The 24,100-nt window shown below is 39.2% G+C and overlaps 3 protein-coding genes across 3 annotated transcripts; 2 read left to right on the top strand and 1 right to left on the bottom strand.

Annotated features, from left to right (window-relative positions):
- The first annotated feature begins 1,122 nt into the window (after positions 1-1,122).
- On the top strand, positions 1,123-5,675 carry cwc25 (CWC25 spliceosome associated protein homolog). The gene is made up of 9 exons (XM_040145118.1): positions 1,123-1,301; positions 2,818-2,990; positions 3,086-3,322; positions 3,399-3,468; positions 3,831-3,982; positions 4,193-4,265; positions 4,369-4,574; positions 5,104-5,271; positions 5,420-5,675. The coding sequence occupies exons 1-9, from the start codon at positions 1,284-1,286 to the stop codon at positions 5,529-5,531; spliced, it is 1,209 nt and encodes a 402-aa protein (XP_040001052.1). The 5' UTR covers positions 1,123-1,283; the 3' UTR covers positions 5,532-5,675.
- A 991-nt stretch (positions 5,676-6,666) lies between these two features.
- Positions 6,667-9,616, top strand: psmb3 (proteasome 20S subunit beta 3). The gene is made up of 6 exons (XM_040145750.1): positions 6,667-6,832; positions 7,977-8,161; positions 8,484-8,591; positions 8,682-8,859; positions 9,257-9,351; positions 9,447-9,616. Exons 1-6 carry the CDS (start codon positions 6,830-6,832, stop codon positions 9,493-9,495), a joined length of 618 nt encoding a protein of 205 aa, XP_040001684.1. The 5' UTR covers positions 6,667-6,829; the 3' UTR covers positions 9,496-9,616.
- Positions 9,617-11,038: 1,422 nt separating this feature from the next.
- On the bottom strand, positions 11,039-23,137 carry LOC120800025 (phosphatidylinositol 5-phosphate 4-kinase type-2 beta). The gene is made up of 10 exons (XM_040145749.1): positions 22,499-23,137; positions 19,835-19,932; positions 17,190-17,286; positions 16,904-17,056; positions 16,364-16,510; positions 14,707-14,745; positions 14,189-14,302; positions 13,553-13,814; positions 13,095-13,198; positions 11,039-12,244 (listed from the first exon to the last, which is right to left on the bottom strand). Exons 1-10 carry the CDS (start codon positions 22,640-22,642, stop codon positions 12,164-12,166), a joined length of 1,239 nt encoding a protein of 412 aa, XP_040001683.1. The 5' UTR covers positions 22,643-23,137; the 3' UTR covers positions 11,039-12,163.
- Positions 23,138-24,100: the final 963 nt, after the last annotated feature.

Here is a 24,100-nt window from a genome sequence, read left to right on the forward strand (position 1 = left end):
AACAAAATGGACAACTTTTTAAAAAATTGGTTGCTATAGTAAATGTTTTAGTTGTGGACACTGTAATAAAATAAGTTCGAAAACTTTTAATAAGTTAAGTATCATGGTGTAATAACTTGTATTTAATCTATTATTGTTCTTTATTAAATAAAAAGCTATATTCTGTGTCTGTGTTGAACCATTATCTACAGAAAAAGACAAGAAGAAGCAGCTAATTATTTTGTGAAATTTTATTTGCACTGTCAAAATAAGACATCAAACATCATTATTGTTATTATTATTAGTGGCAGTAGTTTAATTAGTATTACTATTATGTGTAGTAGCAGCAGTTTTGTATGTTTTAGAGCCTGTAATTATTTTATCATAGATCAACTATTACCATGCAGATGATACCAACATTTTCTTTTCTGTACATTCAGATGTGGTTCTTACATATGCAGTTATAAATATTCTTAGTTGTTTTTAATGTAGTAGTTAAACCAGTGGTTCTGGACACCCCAAAGGATCCCAAGATGAATCTGTGGCGCCAAAAGATGATTAAAGAAATAAGAAACTCAAAGTATATTTCTGTTACACCATCTTTTCCCCTGACTTCTCCATAATGTTTTTTTTTTCTTGTGTAATAGTAGATACTTTCACCTCTTGGGGCCTAAAGATAGCATTAAAAAGAAACTGGGAAGGACACACTGCTGTTTGGTTAAACTGCTAACAACTTATGTCCACATTAAAACCAAAATATGGTTTTAAAAATGCTTAGTTTTAAGAGGTCACAAACCAAAAATGCTGGGAACCCATGAGTCAGGCTTTTATGAAACTGTGGCCTTCAGGGTCAGGATGCCGGTTTAAGTGCAGCAAAAAAATATCAGAATTTCCAAGATGAGAGCTCTGGATGACTTATGATGTGTTTAATTACAGTATATGATATAGTTTATGCAAACTATTTAAAAACCCCCAAAACATGTATATTGTCACAATTTCGTTTAGTAATTTAATTGTAACCTAAACCACTAGCAAGTCATGTTGCGTCATATCTTTGACTTTTTTTCCACGACGGGATATCTGTAATGTCGGAGCTTACGTTAGGGGCTCGAAAGGCATCATGAGCTGGAACCGGAACGTGAAGGACACAAACAGGAAATACGTAAAACTCAAGCTCTCACAGAAGCCTCAGTGGCTCTATTTTCTAGCTAGCATTAAAACGGTCGTTCCTCCACCGTTAGGCGTTAAAGGACAAATTTCTCCAGTACCATTTCTTGTTGGACTGAAACGGCGAGTTTTTCAAGATGGGGGGCGGTGATCTTGTAAGTATGAGCTATCTCATCCACGATAGACGCTTTCTCCAATGTTTAGAGACTGGTAATACGAAACTCCATTCAGAATATGGGTGTTAAAAGATATACGTTTGCTTATTGGTGACTACACAGTTGTTACAACACAAGTTAATACCTATTTGGAATTGGTTCAGTTCAGCAATACTTACTTTAACTTTGCTCTCATGTTATGAGGAGTAGATATTTTAATAGCTTCTACTAAAGTAAACTGCAAACCTACGTTAGTTTGCATTAGCTTAATGGTAACGTAACTGACCGAGCGTGAGCTTCGAGTTAGATATGTCGTTTTAAAAATATTCTGCTTCAGAATTTGCCGAATACACCTGAAGAGGGCATGGATTTCTAGTAGATCACTATAGTTATTATTTGTATTATTATTATTAGGTCACATAATTATCACCAACAAGGAGGGAAATATCAAAGTGGTGTTAGGTCTTTTTTCTAGCTTAATTCATCAAGTTGTACATATTAAGTCAGGTACTAACAAGGACTCAACACAATACAGGGGAACTTTACACAACAACAAAATAGTATATTAATATTAGATAAGGGATGAAAAACAAAATAAATCTATGCAACGACGGACAGTTGAACCCTAAAGAGGGTTGTGAACCTAAAAAACTTTTTTTCATGAATAAAGAATATTCCCAATAAAATAAAATAAATAATAACAGCATAGTTTAGAGATGTATTACTCATATTGTAATAGTAAAAAAATTCTTTAAGACTAGAAAAGTGAGTCAAATAAGAGGTAGTGAAAATGTGGTAATAGAAATCAGACCAAAATTTCATTGTTATTTTACACTGAAAGAATAAATGGACAGATGCTTCATCATCATGTCCACAAAAAGAACAAGAGTTATCAACATCTACATATCTGGAGATTACAGAATTCATTGGAAAAATGTTATGTAAAGTTTTGAAATCAACTTATTTTCATTGACTTAATTAGGAATACAAAAATTATTAGGTAAAATCCACGTTTTTTTCCAGTTTATTTCTTCCGAATGTGAGTTCCAATACAATTTTCCTCTGATTTTGATTTTACTTTGAAAAATTTGACAAGTATGTTTATTACATTTTTTACCATATACTTGAATACCATTCAGAAACAATGCAGATGAAGCATCTGGGCTGTTTCCTCCACCAAAACACAAGTTCCTTCTTTAAAAGGAATTACAAAGCTGATAGGGCAGTATAAGGCAATGTTCATCAAACAGAGACAAAATGTTGACACTATTTCTTTGGAACCACTTGGGATAAAAAAGAAATTTATTCCAAAGTGCTGTGAGATCGTTTTCATTCAAATCTGCCCTGTGCGCTAATGATTGCCTTCAGACATTTATAATCATTCTGCTTCCGTTAAAAGTGTTGGTTTCCTGGGTAATACTGTTAAAGCTGTTCAGAGTTATTTTGAACACTAAAGGTAGCACCTGGCAGTTTTCACTGATATAGCAACAAAATGTTTTCCCTTGTCCTCTGACAGAACCTGAAAAAGAGCTGGCATCCCCAGACTATGAAAAACATTGAACGTGTGTGGAAAGCTGAGCAGAAATATGAGGCTGAACGCAAGAAGATTGAGGAGCTCCAGAAAGAGCTGAAAGAGGAACGGGCCCGAGAAGAAATGACCAGATTTGCAGAGGACACTGGTGCCATCAAGTTGGTTCTCTCTCATATTATCAATACGGATGTTTTGGTGGTTAAGACAAAAAAGTAGTGTATAAGTCATGTTATATTTTTTTGTATGATGACAGAAAGAAGGATGATCGCCTGGACTGGATGTACCAGGGCCCCGCTGGTCAGGTGTCCAGAGATGAATATCTGCTAGGACGTCCCATTGACAAGCAGATCACCGACCAATACGAGGAGCCAGAGAGCGGTCCATCAGCTGAGACCGGCCTCCTGCCAGGCTCCATCTTCAACCCCGCCACTCCTGCCTCCAACCTTGACCTGGCCGCCAAGATCAGGGAAGACCCCCTCTTTGAAATCAGGTTAGTTTTGTGTATTTTGTACTGAAATTACGTTTCACTGTGGAAAATTAGTTTATATTTTGTTTGTGTTCTTAAGGAAACGTGAGGAAGAAAAGAAGAGGGAAGTCTTGACTAATCCAGTGAAGATGAAGAAGATCAAAGAAATGGTAAAATTGTTATTTAAACATGAATTAATGGTAAATTTATTTTAATGTCATTATTTGTAATTGTATAGCGTTTGATGGCCTTTTAAGATGTTTTGACTTTTGACAAATGTTCTTTTAGATTTTTTTGTTTTGTTTTGTTTTGTTTTTGGTTACCGGAAATAACCAGTTCACTTATGTATTTACATCTAGTGACTTTCTTAGCATATTTCAGCAATGTTTCCACTATCTTTATTATTCACACATGATGACTGCAGTTGTGTCAGTAAAGTGGTACCGTAACAAGAGCGGGGGCTTTGTTGAGTGTTTTTTGTTTTTGTTTTTTGTTTTTTTTAATCGTAAAACATCATTTGGTTCTCTCACAGCTGCGCCAGAATCTCGACAAGAAAGACAAGAAAAAGAAGAGGAAGAAGGACAAAAAGGAGAAGAAAGGAGACAAAGAGAGGAGAAAGGAGAAAAAGCACAAGAGAAGAAGTTCAAGTTTGAGCTTAGACGAGGAATATGAGAAAAAACACAGGTATGTAAGGCGATTGTTTAAGAAATAACTGGATCATATATATGTGATCTATGTGGTCTCGACCAGCAGAGCATATGACATGAAATGGTAAAATAGCACATTTTCTATAATGGAATACAGTGTATTATAGCTGTTTTTGCACGCAGATGATATTCAATCAATTAGTTCAGTCATGTAAACTTTGAATTATCGTCTTTGATCTGTTTTTAGGTCACATTCACGAGATGACTCCTCAGCAGACACCAAGTCTCGTTCCCATCATTTTCCAGGCTACGGCCTACAGGTCAGTAAGGAGCAGAGATGTAACCTACTGTATGATTTTAATGATTCATTGCTCACTGGACCAGAACCCTTACAAGTCCTAACATTTCATTTATCCCTCTCAGCTCACTGCTGGCAGACATCACCAGTCCTCAGCTCCCTCCAGTCACTCGGGGCGCCATGAGAGGAGCCACTCCCGATCACCTCAGAGGAACTACAGGGACAGTCAGTCTTCCTCCTCTTCCTCACACAGAGGCGACAGGAATATCAAGCCCAAAGCCTCCAGCCCCCAGAGAGAGCGTTACCACAGACAGAGGAGCCATGTGTCCAAGTACGAGTTCACAGCACTTCCGATCATACCAAATAAATGGCTGTCATCCAAACAATGAATAACACAGTATTTCAATTAAAATATTTACATGCATATGGAATTATGCCCTTTGTATTACCATTTTTATATTATTATAATGTTGGTGTTCAATCTTAAACCCTCTCTGTAATGTTGCGGCCATGTTAAGCCCTTGTTACTAACTTTGTGCATATTTTGCTTATTGTAAATTATTATAAAGCTTATTGTTTTCAAAACAGTACATGCAAGTAGATTTAAAGTGTATGAGCATGTGCCGCCAAGCAGACTGATTGTCTTTAAAAATGTACAAAATACCACTCAATGCCACTGCAACAAAGGTTGAATTCCTCCACTTGCGTTAATTTATACTTACACTGACTATGATGTTTGGGTTAAGGTAATCAGAAAAAGCCGTTTGAATAGTAATCTGTTATTCAGAGCATTGACTTAATCACCACTCACACTGTATCGATTGCAGTAATTTTTATTTTTTTTCTCCTGTATGATGTAGGAAGCTCTCTGCAGAAGACCTGGAGCGAAAGAGGCGGGAGATGATGGATGGGGCCAAGCAGAGGGAGGAGGACAGGGAGAATAATGTGAAGCGATACAAGAGGCAAGACGAGCAGGAAAGGCAGCAGGAACAAAATGCCAAGCATGTCCGCCATGCTGGCTTCATCCAGTAAGTTTCTCCTCAACATGAAGGTGTGATGATTCCATCTCCTGTTCTGTTTCTACACCAATAATGTTTACCTGGTGTCTCGTCATTTTTAATCTTTCTTGCATGTTTGATTTTCAGCTTTAGTAATGCTCACCTTTTTCTCTTGCAGTGACATGAAGTTGGAGAGTGCTGCCAGCTCTTCCTTAGAAGATAGAGTGAAGAGGAATATCCACTCCATCCAGAGGACGCCAGCCTCCTTGGACAACTTCATGAAGAGATGAAGACACAAGACATTTACCACACAGTGTATGAACTGATTGAAAACAACTGGCCAGAGTATGCCATCCACTCCTGTATCTGTATCTCTAATGTGCTGAGGCAAAGGGGTGGATGGTATGGTGCGAGTCTGTCATGAATTCAGACAGGGAGGCTTTTATTTTGAAAAGCGGATTCCACAATGGTAACAGAATTTATATTTCAGACAAATGCAAAGGGTCCATCATGGCTGATCAGCTCTAGTTACAGTCTAGTAAGCCAGTACGCTTTTAAGGTTAATGTGATGTGAACTCTGTACAGTATACTGTTTTTGTTTTTACAGTATAATAGGACCTGCTTTTATCTCAAAGGTTTTTGTAATATATGTTTGTTACTTAGTGTATTCCTATGAGTAGCAAATGGAATAAAAACATATTTCCAGAGCTCCATTATTTGTTTTTTCTTTTTCAAACAAACCTATGTAGTCGCTTTGTCTTCCTGATTCTGCTAAATAAATCAACCTTAAAGCATAAACTGGGCCAAACTTTCACACCGACACCATCCTAATTAATGGGACATCTCCAGGCTACACAAAATGAACACAAAAGCTGTTATTATCAGGATATGTAATCATAATTTATTTTCACTGTAGTGAAAATCTTGGGGAAGTGGGATTTATATTACTCAAAACCTCATCCAACAGTATGTTGCAAAGGAATTTAGGCAATTTATTTGTCAATAGACACATGATTTGGCCCGAATTTCGATAATTCATTGTTTAACTTGTTTAGTGAATCGGTGATTACAGTTGAGGAAATATGAATAGGCGGTTGTCCGTGTTAGCTGAATATTTGTGCCAACTGAATAGGTTTTGATGCTGTTGAGGACAGGCCACGACTTCTTTTAAACTTTTGACACTGTCATTCATTATCATTCGGTTAGCAGAAAAACATACCCAACCCGGCGAGGGTCAGCAGCGGACTGAAACTGGCAGTGACAACACAGCACTAAGCGCACCTCCAACATTTTTACGGAACCTCCCGGTTTTAATTTCGCTTTAACACGCCTCAACCAAACTCTGCATGCGCCGTTCAACGCCGCCGATAGTCTCCAATGAAAAATATCGCTTTGCCCCGAGCAACGTTTATCCAGCCAATTACATTTGTGTAAGCGGTGACGTAATACGGTTGTCATATCATGGTTGTCTGATTTCTGTGTTTCTAAATCGTGTAGTCACTGTGGGAAGTTAGCAGTCCATTATAGCTGAGAAGAAGTGGAGTTGGCAAGTTCAAGCAGTTAGAAAATATACAGCAACACTATCACAATGGTAAGAATATCCTGCATTAGATCGTATGCGTATGGTTCGTTGTCTAGAATAGGTTTAAAATTAGTGAAGAAGGCTAACAGTTACAAGAGCTTGGCTAAGCTAATGTTGTTAGCTCATAGGCATCTCTAGCATGATACCTACAGTTAGCGTTAAATCCAATTCCAGAGAATGTTACCTAAGTTTTACAAGTTAATACGAGTTCCTTGAATAACTTTATTTTGAAGTAATTTTTCACCTAACAACAGAGAAGAATAAAATTAACAGTAGCCGGAGACAGCCGGAAAGCTAAATACTTAGCTTACCTACCCGCACATGAGCTAACGATGTATTCTGTACATTAGGTTGTTCTTCTTTCCTGGATTCACTTTCAGGACATTTTGCTTTTATAACAGTGGTTAACTTAACAGCGTTGTTGTTAAACTGTATTTAAGTTTGTGTCAGCATCAGACATTGTCAGCATGATGAGCTGAAGCTTCAACTTAATCTAGTTAGCTACTCTAAGCAGCAGATATCCACCATCTGGACAAGACAGTAAGGCTGTTTTTTTTCACATACATATCATTGGATTTACAAATATTTCAGGTGTGGAATTAACGTCCACTGTATATGTCCCATAAAAACACTTATTTTACTGCTATTTCTTCAGTTCCACTTTCGGTTATTTTAAACAACTGCTGCGTGTTTACACATGTAGGTTAAAAATAATGAAATCAATTGCTTTTTGACATATGATGCATCAAATATGTTTCAGAAATAACTATTTTGAGGAAAAACATATATTTTATGTTACTTAAATGTTGCACACATTTTCTGTATTTTTACATGATGCCACTGTTGAGGTTCTTGTTGTAGTACTGTTATTCCCCTTTATGCTTCATGGCAGGACTGTATTTTCTTTTCTCAAGTAACCAACTGAACTGTTTGGCCAATAAAACACCAGAAAAAAAAAGAAAAATCCTCATCACAAACTCTTAGAGCTCAAATTGACATTTTTAAGCTGCTTGTTTGGCTGAAATTGACTTAAACAATGAACTGACTCATCAGAACTGTTGCTGATAACTTTTCTTTCAACAGACTAATCAGCTGATCCATTAATCGATTCAGCACCAACTGACATACCTCTCTCCTTTTCGTCTTCATCCAGTCTATTATGTCCTATAACGGAGGGGCCGTCATGGCCATGCGGGGGAAGAACTGTGTGGCGATAGCAGCCGACCGGAGATTTGGCATTCAGGCTCAGATGGTCACCACAGATTTCCAGAAGATCTTCCCCATGGGAGAGAGGCTGTACATTGGGCTGGCTGGCCTGGCCACTGATGTTCAGACTGTGTGAGTGTGTATAACTTTAATTTACCTCTCTATCAAAGTGGTAGGGCAGTTCTTTAACCTCGAGGGCATAATGACAGGTTTTATTTCAGACTCTACAAAATGACTTTGACAACTTTCAGATCTTATGTATTGGAACCAACAAACACTAATTTAGAAAAAGCCGGAAGTCTAATTCATTACTACATGGACAGCATAGGTTAGTAGTTGGAGACTTTATTGATAATTGCAGTAATATCCAGTGTAAAATGTGTAAAGACTGATGAATAGATAGCTTCTCTCTGATAACACCGATGGTAACTTCACATCTCTACATTGTGTGTAGATCCCAGAGGCTTAAATTCAGACTGAACCTGTACGAGCTAAAGGAGGGTCGCCAGATCAAGCCCAAGACCTTTATGAGCATGGTGTCCAACCTGTTGTATGAAAGGAGGTGAGTAAGCTGAACTCAATTTAGATCCATGCACTTGTGTTCAAATGGAAGGTGAAAGACAATATGGGCAACGTGTGAACCTCTCATTAGGTTTGGGCCATACTACATCGAGCCTGTGATTGCCGGACTCGATCCCAAAACCTTTGAGCCATTTATCTGCTCCCTGGATCTGATTGGCTGCCCCATGGTGACAGAAGACTTCGTTGTGAGTGGCACCTGCTCGGAGCAGATGTACGGCATGTGTGAATCTTTGTGGGAGCCGGACATGGTAAGTAGTGTGTGAAGTCTGAAGTCACTGTCACACCTGTAGGTTGGTTGCTGGATGCTAAAAGACAGATAGTAAGAGTTTATTCATGTGCAAAGTATTTCCCCACTTTTGCAAATATCATGTTTTCAGTGTCCTACAAGCTAGTGAGGAACCTTAGGTGTGCATTTTTGTACATTTAAATGGAAGTTACATTCATTTCCATAAGTGGCACGTGGAAGATTGTCAGATATAACTTTTTGGGTAGAGAGTTACAAGGTTAGACAGGTTTGTTTCCACAGCCAACAACAACAACAGTGTTGAAACTGTCCCTCTCTGAGATATCTATTGTCTGTTTATATTAAGTTTAAAATTGGTTAAAATTTAAGACTTAATTTGAGAAATGTGTTTGATCATACAGGAACCAGAGGACTTGTTTGAGACCATCTCCCAGGCAATGCTGAATGCAGTTGACAGGGATGCAGTGTCTGGCATGGGAGTCATTGTACATGTCATGTAAGTATAGTGATGACAAACATAGTATGCACAGGTTAGGGTTTGGTGGAATAACAGGTTTACAGTGATTGACAGCCTTTTCTTTTCTCTGTTAGTGAGAAAGACAAGATCACCACACGAACCCTGAAGGCCAGGATGGACTAGAGCTTCTGTTTCTCCCCACACTTCATGAACACACGTTTTGTATAAAAGTAATGAAAAATGCTTGTACTCTTTTTTTCTTATTGATATTGTTCAATAAATGAACTTAGGTTTAAACAATGAACTTGATTCATGTCATGTTAAGAACGTAGACCTCTTTTCAGATCTCTTTGAAAACTGACTTCAACAAACCAAGGTGACATACTTGGGCAACTGAATTTACTACGTAAAAAGGAAGGTGATGGCAGTAGGGTTAGCTGGCATGAGAATCTGTTACCTTTCTTTGCACATTTAGTGATAATAGAGGTAAGGAGTAGCAGGAGCTCTGAAACTTCGCTAAGCCAGTTGCCTGATTTGTGCCGCCCCTAAGGTAGCACCAGACTAATGATTCACTGCAGAGGCATTCTCTAACAGTTGTCCTTAAAACTATGCAAGCAAAGATCAGCGACAGTATGTCTCAGAGAATCCTTAAGGGGCCAGTCCTAATGTCAGTTGTAATTCAGTGGGTTGCAGTCTGCAACTACACTGGTACATGCCTATAAAATCCTTCACACTGGTTCTTTTAAACCATGTGCTTTGTGAAAAAGGTCACTGTGTATCTTGTATTTGTATCTGATAGTCTATAAAGAAATCTAAATAAAAATATAACCCCTGATGATTTCATTAGGGAATCTCAGCTTGAGATGTATTTTTCAAAACCTCCTTTTAAAAACTGGGGTTCATAGTTTGATAGACACCGGAGTTTACTAGGCAGGGTTTGGGTCCAACAAAAATGGGCTATTAAGATGCATTGTAGGAAGTATAGGATCTAGCAATGTTATGAGTTGGACCCATACTAGGGACCGAAATTCAGGATACTTGTGCCTCTGCGCCTTCAGTTTTAACCATTCATTTTGAAATCTCTCTTAAAAAGACTCGAGTCTCCAAACTCTATGGAAGTGCTAGACTAAATCGCTTGGTTACCCCTTTTAATGTAACCTTCTACAGTAACCTGTTAATTCTTCATGAAATACTTAACTATATATTTTGTGGTGTTTCCACTAAAAAAAAAAAAAAACAAACTTGGTCTAGTTACTAGTTTTTTTTTTGTTTTTTTTGGGAACTTTTAACTGCATCTTATGGTCTTCCTGACTGGGTGATGCTTCCCCAGTTGTCATGGAGACAACATGGTTGTTATTGCGTGATCTAAATCAGCATTTTTATTGTAGGACTACTATTTCCAAGGTCAAGAATGAGCTTTCACATTAAGTTCATCCTGCAGCAAACACACCACCAAGCTGAAGCTAAGGATACTTTCAAAAAAAAAAAAAAAAAATCCCAAAATATACAGGCGAGGTGGGATAAAATTTATATTACACTTGAATAACTGGAGACAAACATAGTCTGACTGTAGATACATGTCTGAGTAGGCCTTGACAACTAATTAGTCTGAAGGATATTGATTAGCAGCACATTTCATAAGCTTTTCATGCTTTAGATGATGGTACAAACTGAAAATAACAGATCAACAGTCACTGAAGAAATAAGAATAACCAAACAACAAAAACAAGATAAAACTCCCTTTAATATGCAATGAATCATTTTCAAGTAACCTTTTTTTTTCTAATGTCTGTTGGTAACAAAACAATACTGTATACAAACACAAAATTGCTACATTAATGTAAACAAGATATAAAAATGATCCTTATGGTAATAAAACAAGTATTTGCTGCAGAATTCCCCTTTTAATGTGAATTTTTTTCTCTTAGACCAACCTCCACCAAGCTCATAGTTAAAATTTCAAAAATATTCAAAAACAATATGGCAACATAACATTCAAACACTAATTTTTTTTTCTCTTTTTTTTTTGTTTTAGTCATAACACTCAGATGCTAAGTTTCAGTGGTTTGATGTTTCAACTTACTGGTGGAGTCTCATGTACACATCAGCCATGCATTTTTGATATTGCATTCATTTACTTAATACACCATTATATATTAATGTGTTTATGCCCCGTTCTTCCAATTTATCAGCAGTATGTATTATTTTTTTGTTACTGAGAGAAGCCTGATGGCAACTGTCGAAGAGTTTGTCATGCAATTTGACTGTTATGCATCTGTGCGAGTGTATGTTGTTTACGTGTGTGTGTGTGTGTGTGTGTGTGTGTCTAATAGAAATCATAACAACAACAACATGAACAGAAACCGAAGAGACTGTACTAACTGCTGAAGCTGACACACTCATTCAAGGCATTAGTGAGACAGTTTCTGTGCTGGCGTGAGGAGTAATAAGGTGGCTGAGGGACTGGGGAGCAGATAAATTAAAAAACAAAACAAAAAAGGACAGGGAGATTATCGGGATGTTGTTCCAAATTCAGTGAGGGGTTCACGAGTTTTCCTTGCAGTGAATGAGGGAGCCAGGGAGGAGGAGGAGGCGGCGGCGGTGGTGGTGGTGGTTTCTTTCTCTGGGAGAGTGTAACAGGCTTGGTTCATCCATCCTGCCAGACAGGTCCTGGCTGTGGGACGACACTGGTAGTTTTTTTTGTTTTTGTTTTTTTGTTTTTTTTTAAAGGGGGTAGAGAGGCAGGGAGGAGATGGACCTATACTGAGGTGGAAGGGAAGAGATAAGTGCGTGACATTTGACAGATCTATGACTGGAAGCGAGTGGCTGGACTGGGAGATGGGAGATGAGTCTATGATAAGATGTTGGACATGAACTCGTAGAATCGTTTGGAGTACTGCTCCGGGTTCACCGTCGAGATCTCGGCCCCCGCCTGAGACAACAAAAAAGGCACATTATGAGATATATGGAGCAACACACTCAATGTAAGAACATAAATACTTTTGATTTCAATTCGTTTTGTGTTACATCAGCTAAAATGCGCTTCCATGGGCTCTATAACCTGACGCACAGCTTGAAAATCCCATTTGCTATGTTACCTTTGGCTCTTTTTACATTGATATTTATTCATTATGCCCATAAAATATCAGATAATAGAGAAAACATGCCTGTCAATCCAGCAGTCCAAAATCCAGGTATTCCATTGATAATGTTATAAAACATCAAAACTTCACCTATGTACCAGGCTGGAAGCAGAGAATGTTTAGCCTTGTTTGCTTGATGATTGATGATCAATTAATTATCACAATTTACGTTGACTAGTTTTCTGACAATTGATTCTTTTAGGATTTGTACATAAAAACTATTCTGTGGAGCCCCAAAGTGTTCAATATGAAATAAGTAAGACACATGTGATTGGCTGTAAGATGACAGGCAAACACAGGTGAAAATGGTAATTAAAAGTGACTTTAGGGCATTGCGAAATAAAATGAAATCTAATAACTCTAAATATGAAAACAGTGATGAAAAAGCATTTTCTAATAATGGGTTGAGTTTTAACAATTTACTAAATTGTTGCATAATTCATTTTTTTCATATATTTTACTTGATGTATTCATGTGTTTATTTATTCTGAAATTTCATAACTAATATTTATTTATTCATCTATTATTGCACAGTTTTCTCTCTTTTTAAAAAAAAATATTGGCGATATACTCTTTTTTTTTTCTTAGTCATAAATGTAGTCATAAATGGATGAATCATTAAGTAGTCTTTACACTCACCCCGTGTTTCACAGTTTTGGCAGCATGTGCAGCTTTTTTCTTAGCGTCATAGTGCGTGAGGATGTCAATGATAGCCATGAAGTAAACCTCCTTCTTCACAGCACCTAGCACAAAAACAACACATCACATCACAAGGTTTTACTTTCACCTGATTATACAGTGATAAAAGCTTCTTCTTTGCTGTAGATCTGTGTGACTCTTCCAAGACTATTGTTTGGGGCATGCAGCCTTGACTGTTCCACTCCTCAGTTTTGAGTGCTCTTAACTTTGCCAATACAGAAAGTTAAGTTTTATTATAATCGAGCATAGATTGCTATAACTGCATGCCGAAAAAGCCTGGATATTAAGGTATTTGTAGCATTAAACAAACAGTGAAAACACAATATTATGCAAACTGTCCTCAGCAGACAGGTCATCTTATCAGGTGCCTGCGCTTTGTATAAAACTACAATGCTCACTGTCGTGGCTCTTGATTGCGTAAACGTCCACAGAGGGGTCGAATTCTCCAGGGCCGAAGAATCCTCCACAGTTGAGAGGGTTTCCAGGGCTGTCGGGAGGCGTGCCGAAGGAGCCGGTGAGTACGCCTCCGCCCATCCCATCGTTCTCGTACTCCTCCTCCTCTCCCGCACCCTCCACGTCCATCTCCTCCTGCTCTGCCCGCTCCACATCATGGATGCCCACAAGGAGACTGTAGTCCATGATCTTCAGGGTGGCCAGGAACTGAAAAACACAAACAGTATCACACATGCCCCAGCCCAGGGGGTGGCTATTGTACAAAATTTTCCGACGCCTGTGCCTACATGATGTGTGCCAATACCAAGATAATGTTTTTTTTATTTATTTGACTTTACATTTTAAGACCCTTTTTTTTTTTTTTTAAATTTAACAAAAGAAGATGTTGTGATACAGAGTACGTCATTGTAGGGGTCCTGACTGGAAAAGCATTTTTACTGCATTCATGTTGTGTGTCGACAGATACTCAGAGGAGCCCTGTAATTTGACTCAAAGGAGTTAAAAATATTTTCAGTGGAGCAAAACTACGCTGTAAGGCTGCTCAATCAGACTAGATGAAAACGTGGATATACATTTCTCACCTCTACGTCCCGTTTTAGCTTCTCCAAAAAGTACTTCTTGTTGTCATCTCCTATCTGCAGCTTCTGGCCTTCATTCAGGAAGTCGTTGTCTTTAAAAGTGGGGAGTTCTTTAGCCTGAGGAAAGAACGTGTCATGGTGTCCAACAGTTACAGGAAAAACTGCGGTGTTGCAGTTTTCATGTCTAAGAAAAGTTTACCGAAATTCATAATTGCCGTTCGTTATTGTCACATTATAGCAAACAGATAGAAATAAAGGTCAAAATCAATGGTCCTTCGTTGTTTCGTGGTCTGACTGAGTGGTCGAAGTCACATTGCAATAACTGACAGTGAATAATTGTCTAAAAACGGACCTTCACGCTGACATGAATGCAGTACAAAGGTTACTACTAAAATACATCTGCTTACTTATAACTACTTAATTTACTTGTCACTTGACAAGTTTGCCTCTGGGGTGAGCTAAGGGTTTTTATTTTTGTTTCATCATGTCAGCAGCCGTTAGTGCACAGAAATAAAACGTACCTTCTCCTTGTCGCTGGCTTCCCTTGAGACTGTAGAACCCTAAAAACAAAGGAAATAAGAATAAATATAGAATTAACTGAAAGCAGCTCCAGATACATCAGAGGAATTCTTAGCACATTACTTTCTTCTCAGCATCTTTTTAAACTGTCAGTGTTAGAAAGCTAAGGTTGTTTTCTCCAGAGAATACTTTGCAGGAAGAAAGGCATAGGCTATGAAGGGTTTTTTGAAGGGGGCAGTAAAGAGGTATACAGTCTGTATATTCAGGAGAAATCCTGATGTTTTTTTTTTTTAAATGAGCTGGATCGGTAATCTCCAGTATATTTGACCAGGAGATTATGAACGTTTCCCAATTTACAGTGTATTGATATCAGTCAGACTAGAAATTTCAATCACCATCCACGCCCCTGTTTATCTTAAGCCACTACCCACACACTAAAGGAGATCATGCAGAATATAGTTCACATACACGACGAAACAGTTGTGACACACAAAGCAGGTGCCCCTGATGCATCAGTAGGCAAAACAAGACCAAGTCATATCAGCCCCTCGGGTCTTCCTCAGGGTCAAACAATCACAACTGGATTCTATAACTGGATTGGATACAATTGGATACTATAATCTGAAGCTTCAATCAAACATGAGAATTGTATTTAATCTGACCTATATCTTTTTCATTATCTGAATTAGGGATGGAAATTTCAGTAAATTTCCTTAAAAGACTACTCCATCATAACCTGGCACCCACAATGCAACTGGACTGCAAAAAGTTCAGTCGGAGAGTCGGGTAGGTTATGTCAGTTGTGGCTAATCTACCCTCAAGCTGTTAGCCTCAGGCAGAGATGAGGAGCGGGCTAAGGAGGTCTGAGAGGTCCACACCCCAGGTTTAACGCAACACGAGAGCATGTTTTTCCTTAATAACAGCTTTTTTTTTTAAAAAACTGTAGGCATGGCCCATACTCACTCACTGCAAAATAAAAGTCAATTAGGGATTTCAGCAAGAGATTAAATAATTAAATTTATAATAAAAAGACAATACCTTCACTTAAAACTGCAGTGCTCCAACCCCCTTTTGACTCCGTTTTAAATTGAATTAGGGCTGCAACAGACTGTTTTTATTATTAATTAATTTGTCGATTCTCACACTTTCACAGAGGCTAATTGTTGTTAAAATTGTTAAATTTATAATTATATAAAGCAGAAAGCTGGAATCAGCAAATATTTTGTATTTTTGCTTCACTTAAATGATTGTTGATCAAAATAAATGTCAATTATCTTTTTATTTTCATTTTGTTCATTATTTCTTCATTTTTTCATTCATTTTCATTGTTGTTGTCATTTACTTGTCTTATGTATGTAGGCTACTACTTTGAAACAGTTCATTCATTGGGTGGTTACAGGTGTAAAGAGGGATTCTCGTTAGTATGACTGAAGTTTATGCCTATAGTATTCACTTCTGAATGTATGACTGTGTGATCCAGAGGAAGATCAATGTGCAGTCAACACTTGTTTGTGTTGTGTTTTTAAATATTGAGCAACAATGATGATGTTTTTTTTTTTTCCTTTTTCTTTTTTTTTTTTTACGTTAATGTTTCTTTTATCTTGCCCCTCTAAGACATGATATTCTAATAATCATATATCACACATGTACATATCCTACCTTCAGGTCATATTTGCGGTGTACGGTGAGACGATGGCTGAATACATTCCGGGTCACCACCATGTAGGTCTCCACCCCGTCCACTGTTAGCCTGTACATGCCCAGGAACTGAGGGAGCAGCGTGTTGCCATGACACTCCACTATAAACTGGAGACAATCAAGGGAGGAGAGTAACAGGAAGTGTGGGAGTGATGAATCAAAGATACAGTATGAAAACTGATTTAAGCTGGACAGAACGCTGCTCTACAGTCCTATCATTTCTGCAGTGCCGAATCATTTACATGTATGCATCAGTTTAGAGTCAAATGGAAGAAACAGATTTTTCAATATTTTCGAAGACTGATGCTCCGAAATCTCTCTCCTAAATTCTATCTGTATAAACAGTGAACATTTAAATACTGTATGAAAGCACCTACACTCATTCTCAACATTTAACCACATGACAGATACTGAGGTACTGAGTCAAAAATACTCAGGTGTTTGATTTTGCCAGCTTTGTCTGGCTCTGACAGTCCATTGTGGTGGTGTGAGGGTCTCTACCTGGTGGTATTTCTTTAGGATGTTGTGCATCTCAGCAATGTCCTCACTGGATACGGTTTTGATTACAAAGCGGTGGTCGTAGCTGGAAAGAAAGCGGTTGCCGAAGCGACCCTGGGAGTCACTGTTGAGCGGGGCACTCCTCGTCAGAGAGTTCTGCCAAAGAAAAGACATCCACATCCATTCGTACTTCAAAGTAGAAATGTCAAACTCCCCACGAGCCTCAGAGAATTTCTGTTACATTTCACTCATCAAAGTTTGTTGTATCTCTTAACTACAAGTGTCTCACCTGGTAGTCCTGGTCATCGATGCAGAACCTCTCCCTCAGGTTTCTGAACACCATGGGACAGTACTCTTTGAACTTAAATCGACTAGGTAGGTTTTCTCTGACAGGGGAGAGACAGAGAGTCACACAGTCAGTAAAACAAAGAGGAGCACAGAGGCTCATTAGTGAAAATGAGGAAGAAGACTCATTATATTTCTGCTTTGGTTTGGATCGTCAACAAACAATAACACAATGTAGCATCAACATTTACAGCTTATTCTAGTTGTAAGCATAATTTAAGTGCTGCCTGTTCACTAGATGAAAATATACAGTACAGTGAATAGCAAAGTAATCCTCAACTTCAGGATTATTCATCAAACCCTCATTTACATTTACTTTACAAATGAAACAGGTCTAATAATATGTGTACTAAGGAAATGAAATCCATTTTCAGTCACATTTAAAACCAGGTCTTTATAAATGTCCTGGGTAATTGTATATATATGCTTAATTTGGACTCTTTCTATTGTGGACATCTTGTATTCATAGCAGCAGAAAATAGCATATGTCATTAATTTTTTCCATGTCAAGAAATGCAAAAAAAATGCATGATCCCAAAACAAACTACAACAGCAAACAACAACTATTACCAGAATTAGTAAAGATCTTAAGTTTGAAACATATTAGGGCTTTTATTTGCACACAACATCAAAGTTTCAGCGTGACTGTACTGCTGGCCTTCACACTGTAACTCTGATTTTTGATGCAAAATAAAGGCAAATTGTGGTATTTTTTTAACCTGGGTCTCATTCACATTATTGTGGCCATTCTGACCAATGAGTCATGTTTAATTTGACACTCGTGTTTCTGAATCTCTACAAAGGGGATGCAAGTGCAAAGTAAGCATGTCAGTCAAAATGACCACAATTATGAGGATTTAAAAAAAAAAAAGAAGCAGAATTTCCCTTTAAGTTTCTTTGTGTTTGATAATAACTGTTGGTCGGTGGTTTGTGGTCACACAGTTTCTCTTTAATCAGTGAAAATGAATTCAATATTAACAGCTGTAAAAGTGGTCTGGGAATTATCACTTTGATATGCAAGTTCTTAAAGAATCATACGCACCAAAGAGACCAAATCTAACTGCTGTATTATTAGATGTGTCAAGGGTAAGTGCCTTCAAATTGACAAACACAGATATAATGCATACACAAAAAGCAACAGGACTCTCAAATTGAAACTGAATGGGATGTGATGGACAAACAGAGTCTAATGGGGACATACCTCTACTATTCTCAACCCTACAGGTTTAAAAGGAAAACACCAACCTGCTTCAGTCCTGTACTGCTACTTTGCCATGAGGATGATTTGAATTGCAAAGCTGCTCAGTTAAGTGCTCAGTGAAGCTTTGACAACAATCTGTGTTGTTACTGCAACCTCACCCTGCGGTAATATCTCCACTGTTGCATCACATCATCTCTGCAGATTTGTCAGCTGCACATTGATGCTGCCAATCTCCTGTTCTACCACATCCCAAATGTGTTCTACTGGATTCAGATCTGGTGACTAGGGAGGCCTCTGAAGTCCACTGAGCTCATTGTCATGTTCGTGAAACCGGTTTGAGACGACTTTTACTTTGTTACATGTAGCATTCTCCTACTGGACGTAGCCTTTAGAAGATGGTGAACTGTGGCCATGTAGGGAAGCACATGGTCAGCGACAATACTCAGACAGGCTGTGGCATTCAAACCATGATTGATTGGTATAAAAGGAGCCAATAGTGTGCCAAGAAAACCTTTCCCAAACCATTACAATACCATGACCATCCTGGACTGTTGACAAAAGGCAAGTTGGGTTCATGGATGTTGACGCCAAATCCTGAGCCTACCATCTGTGGGCCTCAGCAGATATCTAGATTCATTAGACCAGGGTAGGTTTTTCCAGTCTTGAGATGTCCAGTTTTTGTGCGTGTGCCCACTGCAGCCTCAGATTTCTGTTCTTGGCTGAAAGGAGTGGAACCTGACGTGATCTTCTGCTGTTGTGGCATATCAAAGTTTGATGTGTTGTACATTCTGAAAATCTTTTCTGCTCACTGCAGTTGTAAAGAGTGTTTATCTGAGTTACCATCGCCTTTCTGTCAGCTCCAACCAATCTGGTCATTCTCCTCTGACCTCTCTCTCATCAACAAGGCGTTCCCATCCACAGAAGTGCCATTCACTGGATGTTTTTTGTTTTTCATACCATCCTGATTAAACTCTAGAGTTTGTTATTTGTGAAAATCCCAGGAGATCAGCAGTTTCAGAAACACTCCAAACCAGCCCGTCTGGCACCAACAATCATGCCACGGTCAAGGTCACTGACACCACATCTTTCCCCCATTCTGATGTTTGATGTGAACATTAACTGAAGCTCCTGACCTATGTCTGCATGCTTTTATGCACTGCACTGCTGCCAGGTGACTGGCTGATTGGATAATTGCATGAGTAAGCCAAAGTACAGGTGTTCCTAATAAAGTGCTCAGTGAGAGCATAATCACATATATAACAGGAGCATATCATTTATGAAAAAACCTGTCAATCATTTTGGGAGTGACAGCAGGTGTTTAGAACTCTGGTGGTAGGGTGACCTTTCTGTTTACACTTGGATTACAGTATAAGCTGTGATGTACCTACTTGTTAAATAGGTGGTTGTCCACTTTGATCTTACTGTAGGCTTTAAAGTCATCTGGCATCAGCATTACTGGTACAGGCACATTACTTAACTCGTTAATCTGAAGGAGAGAGGTGAGAAAGAGAGAGAGGTGAGAGAGAGAGAGAAAGAGAGAGAGAGAGAGAGATCAGACAAGAACCTGAAGAACAGAGGAAACTGTTGATATATGCACTAACAGACCGTATAATTATTTAGGAATGATAAGAAATTAAAGCAGCAATACTAACTTTTCAATAAAGGCACAGTTTGAAAATATGCTCAAAACAAACTCCTACGCACAGTACTCTACTGTTGTTTAGTTCCAGTCAAACAAACCAAGATTTGCTTTAGACATCATATGATTAGGATCAAACTCAGAAAGATGTGTGTAAGCATACTTGTAACACACCTCCTTTTGTAAAAACAATATGTATTGCCAGTTTCATATGACTTGTACACATTATGCCAAATCTCTGTGAGTGTTTACCAGCACCAATCATTAACTTTGGGACCAGAGAACAGGCTAACAGTTTTTCTTGCTACTGCTACTAAGCCCACAGACACTGATCTTATCTGCTGAAACACATCCAGAGCAAAGGCTCACACTGATGCACTTCAGAAAAAAAAAAAAATCGCCTTGTAGATTATCAAGTGAAAAGCCATACAGGGGAAATTAGGAGGAAAAGATTGAAGAGATACCACTACCAGCAGGGAGAAAGTTAGGTCACACAGCCTTTAAGGAAATACTAAGTAACAAATAACAGAAAGATCGTGTAATGCCATGGAAATATGCCGCTGTTACCAGTGCTTGGAACAATACTTAATTTGAGTGAAACACTTGCATGTTTTAGTTAGCGCACTCACACACTCTAATGTGTTCATACACAGGCAACCTGACTTTGACCATTTGATTCCAGGCTCTTACTCCCAGATTCATAATATGAATAACAACAAAAACAAATCATACTGTTTATGAAGGATTAACAGCATCAAACAGGTGGTGTAGTACATCACCTAAACACCAAGTGACACTATGTGGAAGTTAAGTCCCCCAGCATCACAGCTAAGGCTCTATTAAAAATGCATACAATTTCTGACTGGAAGAAGAGAGCTTTGATGGGAAATCTGTTTGATGTCTTGAATCGGCTTCCCACCCACACCTCAAATCACCAGGCCTGTGTGCTGCACCCACACACCCACTGCCAAAGTTCACCCACTGAATACTGGAGATGCTGCAGTGATAACCATATCATTAGCTGCTTCATTAATCCCTTGACTGTATGCATGTTATTCACCAAGTCATTTCATTTAACAGGCTAGCAGGGGTTTGTGGTGCTAAGGTCTTGCAGAAATCAGCATGGTTTGACGCACACGCGCGCACGCACACACACACACACACACACACACACACACACACACACACACAGACACAGTGTCAAATCTGCTGTGGCTGCTGTCACTGCCAACAGTTTTGGAAATTACCCATCTTAGAGTTACTAACAGTTACTGACAAAATTCATTTGACAGGTGTGTGTGAGGATTTTCCAACAGCAAGTTAAGACAAGAAGAAGATGAGTCAGTTTGCCACCTAAATATTGTTAACTGGTTTAATCACCACAGTGCTGATCATATCAGTAATGTGCCTTAATGTGACCTGAGGGAACCAAAAATAAGGGGACTTGGAACAAATTACGACTCGCTGTATCAAAAAAGCCACAATGCAGATACCAGGTGCTCTTCCATTCAGAGCGAACCGAAAGGTTTCAACCCTTCACATAGTTCAGGCATCAATCAAACGGTGCAAGAGTGGGTGTCTGACAAAACAGCTGGAGGTGTATTGCACATTAGGCAAAACCAACCTGCTGGTGCACACCCACTCCATCCATCGCTGAGTGTTGAATCTGCCTTTCACTGTGCTTTTCATAGCAATGGGCAGCCTCAGCCAAAAGTGAACGTATTATATTTTCTGCTCTATTTATAGGGAAATGATGTGATGGAATAAACTGCAGCAAATGGGTGCAGGAAGTGAACATTGGAGCTGCAAACGAAACCTCTGAGCAGGTTTATTTGGACCATAGTAAGGCTTCTGCCTGTGGCTGCGGAGCTGAAAATCTGTGTAACCTGCGGCTCCGGCTGCCTGTCACACCCCTCCCACTCCATGCCTGCACTACAGCAGCGGCAGCTCATGACCTGGGTTCCAAGCACTTCACCATCCATGATTTATGAATGCAGATTGTTGTGTCTGATCTTTAAGTACAAAATGCAAAAACCTGCCGCGAACATGTAAGCTTTCTGCTAATCATGCCAAAGCTACATAGAGTTTAACAGATACACTTCAAATCCCTGCAAAACGCACGCTTCAGGCACAGCAAATCGCGGCTAGCTACCATGGCAGCAGCAGTTAACTGTAAACTGTATAGAAGCTGCTGGCTCAGCACTGAGTCAGCCAGCGAATTTCTGCCCAAGCACACTACTAAAATACTTGGCGAATACCCATGAAATAGACAAATTACATGGCGAATGAAAGCATCAAAGCTAGCTTGACAGATGAGGGCAGCTGGCTAACAAGCTTGCAGGCTAGCTAGATCAAAACAGCAGCATAAACAAACCGCACGCCAGCGACAACAAGACATTTAAGATGTATTTACCGTATGGTTGACACCCCACATTAAAACGCTGAGAATGGGCTCGCTTGCACGGAATAATTTCACTTTCTGTCCTATAAAATGCTTCTTTTTCGTCTTGGTTTTGCTAGCGCTGACAGGCGCTGCGCTGGTGCAGTTGGATGACATGTCTCAGGCTGGGAATTCAGGGTACGCAAGACGGCGCTTACTGTCGTTCAGAGCCTCTACAGACAACAAAAAAATCGGAAATTTAAGAGCGTTTAAAAATCTATAAGTGCATCGTGCTCGTCGTCCAACTCGCAGCGAGTCTCTGGGTAGGATAACTGTCTTGTTGGGAGTCAGCGGTAGAGCATTTTGCGCCGTCACCACCCTTCCTCCTCCCGAGCAGGCCGCGGTGGAGTCCAGAGAGCAGTTACCCGGCCATCAGGCTACAGCGCAGCCTCTTAAAAAAAAAAAAAAACTAAAAAAACAAAAACAAAAAAACAAAAAAAAAACGACCCGAAGCGGTGAGAACTCGCCGGCCAGCTCCTCTCCGTTCCCTGTAACGACTGCAACCCAAAACTGATGTGATGCCGTTTTACTCTGAAGTGAGTAATCCCATCATGATGCGCCTGAGACTTGTCAGTCACCACCAACCACCGCTGCGTTCGGGGTCTCCTCAAGATGGCGTCTGTGCTGCACTTCACAGTCAACAGCGCCACCAGCAGGCCGCCGGGAGAACTATAGGGTTTCCCACAGTACATTGGTACAGAATGTGGATTACACATGGGTCAAGTAGGGTAGATGGTGGTCTGAAATAAACGTTAGGAAACTTAAAGGTGCAGTCTGTATACGGCATATATACTAAAAGGTATCCCCAGTGTAAAATCTGGAAACACAGTCCTTAACTGGTCGGCAGCTCTTAATAGAGAGTAATTTTAATTAATAACCCAGTTTAAATTGCTGTATCCAGCTGTTCTAATGCTGCTCAAGGCTTATTTGCATCAGTCATGTTTGTAAACACACTAGTAAAACTGATCCAAACACAGCAGTGAACTGATCATATTTCAAAAGATGTTTTTTGAGAAGCAGTGTACAAGTATACTATTGTTTAACATTTATAATGTACAATAAAACACATCCTTTCAGCGTAAATGACTGCTTGAGAAGACCTTTAACGGCCACTTTGAGCTCAGCTTGTCTGTTATCCTCAGCTACGTGAGAAGATGGCAATGATGGACCTCCAGCCAATCTACTCTCTGTTTGTTTCTGAAACTGAAGGCATTTATCAGCAAGCTTACTGGTATAACATTAACTTGCTGGCCGTGTTGAATACCAACGTTAAACCATTCTGAGATCCTGCTAGCCAGCCGTGTCAACAGCTGCATTCCCCCCTTCTCGCTCCTGTCTTTTGTCTCTCTCTCCTGGTAGCCTGATTTCCCCTTTTTTTCCTGATTTTCCATCATTTCAAGTATCACATTTGGAGACAAACAAACTACTAAGTACCAACTTTGAATTATTCTGCCAATAATAATGGTTTACTTATAATTCTAATGACGTAAAAAATGTCATGCTTTTTGAGGGCCCTCCCTATGTTGGGGCCCTTTAAATATTAGTTACTAACATCAAGGTGTAAATGCTGTTTTA

This window comes from Xiphias gladius, chromosome 15, assembly GCF_016859285.1.
Source record: "Xiphias gladius isolate SHS-SW01 ecotype Sanya breed wild chromosome 15, ASM1685928v1, whole genome shotgun sequence".
NCBI classification, from domain to species: Eukaryota; Metazoa; Chordata; class Actinopteri; order Istiophoriformes; family Xiphiidae; genus Xiphias; species Xiphias gladius.